The 7502-nt window shown below is 37.9% G+C and overlaps 1 protein-coding gene across 1 annotated transcript in view; it reads left to right on the top strand.

The window, feature by feature from the left end:
* The window catches only part of CDK19 (cyclin dependent kinase 19), a 189294-nt gene that overhangs the window by 156038 nt on the left and 25754 nt on the right, over positions 1 to 7502 (top strand). The window contains exons 5-6 of the mRNA XM_003781590.3: positions 2318 to 2375; positions 7198 to 7329. Of these exons, the coding sequence (XP_003781638.1) occupies positions 2318 to 2375; positions 7198 to 7329 (190 nt within the window). The remainder of the gene's footprint in view (positions 1 to 2317; positions 2376 to 7197; positions 7330 to 7502) is intronic.

Below are 7502 nucleotides of genomic sequence, written 5' to 3'. Positions count from 1 at the left end.
GTCAGACTTACTACCATGTCCTATGTAAACCCAGTCACAGCCTTTGCTGGCTCCTGCAGTGTCCCTGCCCTCCCTTTACCCTGCAATGCTGGTTCCTCATTATTTTTCAGAATCTGGCTGATGGACACTGTTCCCAGCCCCAGGGACATTTCCCTTAACAATGAAATCTTTAGTTAATCACTTCCTCCTTTGAAGTATTGTTTTGCTTTTTTAGGAGACAGTCTCACTTTGTCACCCTCCATAGAGTGCTGTGGTGTCACATCTCACAGCAACCTCCAGCTCTTGGGCTAGGGCGATTCTCTTGCCTCAGCTTCCCGAGTTGCTGGGACTACAGGTGCCCACCACAATGCCTGGTTATTTTTGTTGCAGTTGCCACTGCTGTTTTAGCTGGCCGGGGCCAGGTTTGAACCTGCCGCCCTCGGTATATGGGGTTGGTGCCCTACCCACTGAGCCACAGGCGGCACCCTCCTTTGAAGGATTTTTTAGTGCTTATTGTTTTCATTGAAATGTTAAAAAAAAATCAGCAAATTGGAAGGGATCTTAAAAGTAATCCAGGAATCTCTAACCTAAGACTTCAGTACATTCTATAACTCATATCTTCTAATATTACACAATGCTTTTTGGTTTTAGGTTTTATTTATGTATTTAAGATACACAACATGATATTTTGATATGCCTGTTGACAGTGAAATGGTTTGTGATTTGAAGGAAGACCATTTCCATAGCAAACCAAAGGCTGCTTTATGTGGTCTATACTTTATTTTTATTTCAGATTAATATAAGGGTACAGAGGTTGAGGCTACATTGTTTTCCTTTCTGAGGTATAGTTCAAGTTGTAGAGTTTTGTTTGTTTTGTTGTTTCTGTTTTGTTTTTGAGACAGAGTCTCAAGCTGTATTCCTAGGTAGAGTGCCGTGGCTCTATACCTCCCTTTTTATTTCTGGCAATATGTTGGATAAAGTGTCATAGCTCACAGCAACCTCCAATTCTTGGATTCAAGCGATCCTCTTGCCTCAGTTTTTCTATTTTTTGTAGAGATGGGGTCTTGCTTTTTGCTCAGGCTGGTCTCAAAGCCGTGAGTTGAAGCTATCCACCTACCTCGGCCTCCCAGAGTACAAGGATTATAGGCGTGAGCCACCATGCCCGGCCTGTTGTTTTGAGACAGAGTCTCACTTTGTTATCCCAGCTAGAATGCAGTGGCTTCACTGCAGCCTCAAACTCTTGGGCTCAGGCCATCCTTTGGCCTCTCCCTCTTGAGTAGCTGTGACTGCAGACACCTGCCACCATGCCCAGCTAATTTTTCTACTTTTAGTAGAGATGGGGTCTCACTCTTGTTCAGGCTGGTCTTGAACGCTTAAGTTCAAGCAGTCTCCTGCTTTGGCTTCTCAAGAGTGCTAGAATTACAGGTGTGAGCCAATGCACCCGGCCAGTGCTTCTTAATTTTCTTTCTACTTGTATAATGAGCACCTGGACTTCAGGAACCTGGTTTTTACTGTACCTTTGTTTTTTCTCTTAGGGTTTAACATGGTTCTTTATCCTTAGAAGATACTAAAAATGTATTTGTTGATCAAATAAATGAGTCCAGTAAGTTTAAAACATATGCATTTTCTCTCCAAAGATTTTGCACAAGAGATTTACTTGTTCCTTTCCTCAATAAAAACCTATCTCCATGGTATCTCTGTTTCCAAATGTCTGTAGGTGAGAAGGTCTTAAAAGATGGTAGAGATACGTTTGCAACCTGCTCTTTTCTTTATATAGCTCTGTATTAGCACTGGTTGTTATTTTCTTATATCTTGAAATTATATTTGGAATTTCTTGCTTTTGCATGTACTATAGCTGATACATGAAATTTAATGGAGTCTGTTAAATGTTAATCATGTTTTCCTAAGGTAGTTCTATTTGATTTACTTAAATAAAGGCAATTATGTTGTGGTTTGAAATTTTACAGAAAAATTTTCAGCCACATAAACTCTTTGTTGTTGACAGTGAACAGGCAGTTTATAATTTATGCAGGTTTAAAAATTATCAGTTTTCTTCCATGGGGTGAATAGAAGTGATAGCTTTAATTGCTTTATAATTATTGGTATTATACAATTTTGAAAACAAGGTATGTTTCCATGACAAGGATGTTTATATAAAGTTAGTGCTAACTCCAGGAATGTCAAATGCTTTAACTACTATGTAGAGAGTGCCTGTATTTGATTATAGTTTTGATAAAAATATAGAAATGATATTTTCATATTATAAGAACTTTTCTCCATTTTAGAGCATGTCAAAAGAATAAACACAGTAATTTGAATGCTCTATTTTTATTTCTAGAAACCAGCAAATATCCTAGTAATGGGAGAAGGTCCTGAAAGGGGGAGAGTCAAAATAGGTAGGTAATATTCCTAAAATAATTTATTAAGAAACTGAAGTGACTGCACAGATGCTTTCCCTTTTTAGTACCTGTACTTAAATAGTTAATTTTAAAGTTAATTCTTCATAATATTTTTAGAACAGATGTTGGAAAATGTAGATAGTCTATAAAACCCCTGTTCCCCACCCATAAGATTCTATAAGTATAAGTTAAGGTGTCATTGGAAATTAACAAACAACTTACAAAAGCGTTCATTCCCATACGCTGCCCCAACCATGTGTTTATCTCACCACCACTGTCCCCTACAGTCACCCTAAACCTAATCCCTAAATGTTGCTTTTGTGTTGGGTTTACCAAATGTTCTCTCTCTGAATACTTCCTTCCCACCCTGAACTAATACATGCAAACACTCACAGGTCCTCCCCCCTCATCATCGTAGGCCTGCACGCCCTGGCCGGCCAGGTACTAACATATCTTTTCCAAATGAATATATATGTTTATAGCTTCTCTTACTGCTTGTCTTAGATTCAGGCACTGGTAGGCGGCCTATCTGCATTCATATTTCCTTTGCAGCCCTTCATGTTCTAAAAGAAATCAGTATCATTTGTACCATGACATATTTGGGGAGAAAATGAGCTAAGACATGCTTTATTCTAATTTCTTTTAATAGAAATTATATTTATTGAATGCTCAGTGCTTTTTAGAAGGAATATGAGAGAAATTGTGTTCATCAGCCTGCTTTCTTTGCTGTTAGAATATTCCATGCTAGGAGGAAGTGAAAAACAGTGCTAACTTGACCTAGTACAAGTTCATGCTGTCCTACTTCAAGCCTGCCCTGACTCTTGGTTTTCTACTTCTTCAATTAACTCGCCAGCCTAGCTCCTGGAGAAGCTATTCTAAACCAACTTCCTTTTCTTTAAACCTCTGCTTAGATTCATTCAGAAGCTTATTGATGTTAATTAAGTACCTGGTGATTGCTTTCCTTCTCTTCCCTCTCCCTCCCCTTTCCACCATTCCTTCGCACTCATTTCTATTTTTATTTTACTCTTAACATTTTACTCTTTAACTCTTTTCTTAGAGGCATTTATTGAGTCCCTACATTTTGCCAGACACAGATGAAAGGGAGATAAAGGATGGTCCTTTCCTGTGAGAGACAGTAAAACAAACAGTTTACTGTACAGTGTTGTAGATGTCCATATGTTTTCTCATTTATTTTACACAGCCATCTTGTGAAGGTATTTTAGCTGTTACAGATAGAGAAAACTGGATTTAGAGAGGTTGTAGCTTACCCAGCCGTTCAAAGCTAGGACTTGATTTCCAAATCCTGAGACCTTTTCTCTATAAACATCTCTGCCTAGTGAGATCAGAGCTGTCTGGTGTGACCTCACGGACCTCTACTTTTTGGCAGCACAGCTCTGCCTTTGAAATAGCCTCAGCAAAGGAGTCATTCTTCCCTTCCTAAGTCCCGTCTACTTGTGCCCTTCCTAGCATGTGAATGTCTCCTTGCCATATATAAGCTCCCCATCTTAGTATGGCTATTTTCTCTTTCTCCTATTTCTCCTCTTCATCTTTAATCAGTCTTTTCCCCAAATTTAAAATAAATAATCGTATTTATTTTCTTGTTTTCTTTAGCATTTGTTCTATTTATTTCCCCTGTTGTTCTTGTGTTTCTGGAACACATGATGTTTTACCCTTCGGTTTCACTAATTTATTGTAATCTGGCCTCTAATGCTATCCCTCTGTCAAAACTCTTCTGTAAACGACACCTGTGACCACTACTGTACCAAATCTAGGGGCCCCTATTAGTCACCGTTCTCCTTTATTGAAATAAACCCTCTGTCTTCTGACCAGTCAGTCTGGCTTTGAGGCTCTCTTCTCCCTTGGTCTGGATAATGTAACGTAACTTTAGTTTTCTACCTACTATCTTTCCGTTTCCTTCTGTATTTTATTCATTATTGCCTCTTCTGTCAGTCTATATTATTTCAAGTTACTCTAGGCACTGGCTTGAGACATGGTCTCCATCTACAGTTATTTCTTTAGGGAATTGATTAGTTGTAGCCTCAAAATCATGGATTTTATGAAAATGGTTTTAAGATCTGGATCTCAGATTGTGGTCTCTCACACTAGCTGGAGTCTTCGCTTTTTAGATGTTCTGCTGGCAACTTGCGGCCCATTGTTCCAAACCAAATTTGTTGTCATCTTCTTGTGTCCTCCCTTGTTTGTACTATTCATCACATTTATCCCCGTCACCCAGATCTAATGCCTTCTCGCACTGCTTCTCAACATGAAATTCTGTCCTCTGGCCAGCTCCTTACCGTTCAGAGTTTTAGGATTGTGACTCTACCCAAGATCAGGGGTAAAACCAGGGTTAAAAGTAAGCAGTAATCAATAATAAAGATCTAATGGACAATCAACCTAGTTGATTATGTTGCTTCTGAGTTTTGTTTTAATAGCTATCATTATTTTAAAATTAGCAACAGTGATATCTGTGCCTAATGCTTTAATACAGTTCTTTTTTGACTAAAAAGCAAAGCGTAGGTGAATACAGGGAAACTGCTCTCCCTGTATCTGAGCCTGTCCCTCCCAGCCACTTACAGACTTCCCGGGCCTTACTTAAATTGTTAAAGCCTCCTTTTTACTGTTCAAAATGATTCTCTGTTAGGATCCAGCCCAAGTCCCACTTGCAATTCAGTCCACTTCTGCGATATTTTTTAGACATCATTCCAAGGAGGAGACATAGGACCCCCCCTCCCCCAATGGGACTTGCCATCTAGTAGAAACCTGGAGCCACTTCCTTTATTCTCACAGTGGTTATCCTTCTTGTAACTTTCCCCTCCATGTATTTTGTCTCCTCTCCTTCACGTCAGCTCCTTGGGGATAGGCCTGTCCATTGCTGCCCTTCTGCCATTTCATAGTGCCTAGTGAGCACCCACACCTGAACTTTACTCCCTATCCACTGATTCCATATCCTGGATAAGGGATGATTTCATCCATATCTAATTTTAGGAAAACAAATGTTATAGTAATCTTTAGGCCACTTACCTTTTGTCTAAATTAGTTATTATTTGAGAAGTACTTTGAAACTCTTGTAAAGTTCATATAATAGCACTTGTTTTAAAGAACATTTATTATTTCTTTCTGGCCTTGATTTCATCTGACAGTGAAACCTAGGTAAAACTAAAACTGTGGAGGTAGAGAATAAAAGGATAAATACAGCCCTAGCCTTTCCTTCAAAATGCATTTCTGGGGAGGTAATAGCGTCTCATCATTGTTGTCCACTAACAACAGTCAGCATCTGTTAAATATATAAAGCAGTGCTTTGAATACTGAATAATATTACAGAATAATTATTTAAAATTGCATGCGAACTTTATGGCCACCCTGTATTGAAAGAATGATTTTGAATATTTTTTGTTTGCATAAGGAAATTTAGTTTTAAAAGAGTAAGTATCAACATAGGCTTTCTTGGATAGCTTTAGTTTTTAAGATCTGGATATTCCAAAGCATTCGCAGGAAGTCTTATAAATAATTGAAACTCTAGGGAAACAAAACCACCGTAAATTAAAATTTTAATGTATGTCATATCATAGCATGTTAGTTTTAGATTAAATGACACTATAGTTGAAACTTTTATGTGCATTCATGCATCATATAGGACCTGGGGGCTCCTTACATAATTAAAATGCACTCATGGATATTATATATTTCAAGTTATAGAGGTTTATCAGTCTTATGACTTTCCCTTTGTGTTGTGCAGTTACCATGTGTATAATTTATTGGGTGTCAAGATCAGTGGTTAAGAATGTAGTTTCTAAATTGTAACATGGTTTTTGTTTGAATGCTCACATCTTTGCTTACCATTCCTGTGACTGTGGGCAAGTCATTTATAACTAACTGCTTTGGGCAGAAGTGGGCAGCAAAATGCTCATTAAATCAGTGTTCTTATTAGGATTAAATGGAATAATATATACATAAAAGCCTCTTATAAACTGCAAAGCATTTTGCAGATATAAGGCATTTTTTATTTATGAAATTTTAAGAAAGTTAGCCTCCAGAATCTTATTATAGTAATAAATATTTTTTTTTACTAGTTTTGTATACCCCAATACTTAAAATGATTAACTTTAGTTTAGTTGTTTACTTTGTTAAATGCTGAATTATAATAAATTATCTCTTATGTGTTCCTATTCACATTCTTGGAAATATGTATGTGATGTGCTGATTGCTGTTCAACAGTTGGCACTCGAGGGGGAATAAGTCCCCAATTATAGCATTTGCTGTTTTCCATGAGATAAATACTGCCCCGTAGCCAAGTCCTAGTCACCACGTGCTGTCTCTGAGCACAGAGTTGGGAAGAGATCAACCAATTAGCCCTTGCGCGTGCGTAGCGTCCGGTTGCAGCACACACTGAACTGGGAAGCAGTTTCTAGGTGTGTAGGCACACAGGAGTCATGACTAATCGTGGAGACTTTTAGTCCATTTTGGATTTTAAAAATACTGAGGAATGTTACTGTAACTGTGTCTGAAAGCTCAGAATTCTCAAGTCAGACCTGGATTTTAATTCTGACTCTACTTACTAGTTCTATGACTGTGGCTGTGGCTAAGTCAGAGTATCTTTAAGCCTCAATTTCTTCATTAGTGTAACAGGCACAAGAATATTATCTATTTCAGAGGGGAGATATTAAAGATAAATGTAGTAATTCCTGTCTAGTGCCTAGTGCAGACCTGTGATTAAAAAGGGAGGAAAAGGGTTACTATTGTTAGTAACTGTGGTTGTCAACCATATGTGATTCTAGTACATGTCAAACTGAATTTTATGTTAATATATTTTATTTTTTAGCTGACATGGGTTTTGCCAGGTTATTCAATTCTCCTCTAAAGCCACTAGCAGATTTGGATCCAGTGGTTGTGACATTTTGGTATCGGGCTCCAGAACTGTTGCTTGGTGCAAGGCATTACACAAAGGCCATTGGTAAGTTAGTCTAAAATGATTTACTCTCTTGCCCTTGAGCTGTCATAAAGCTGCTTGATAACAAGTACTTTATGTATCTTTGTAACATCTTGTTGTCTTCTGTAGTCCTAGATTTTACATTCTGATAGATTTGGGTTTTTAACTATATAGGAGAATGTGTTGTTTTTTTTTTT

Source organism: Otolemur garnettii, unplaced genomic scaffold (genome assembly GCF_000181295.1).
Source record: "Otolemur garnettii isolate 467f Iridium unplaced genomic scaffold, OtoGar3 scaffold00002, whole genome shotgun sequence".
Taxonomy (NCBI): Eukaryota; Metazoa; Chordata; class Mammalia; order Primates; family Galagidae; genus Otolemur; species Otolemur garnettii.
This window is presented reverse-complemented; position numbering and strand designations above follow the sequence as displayed.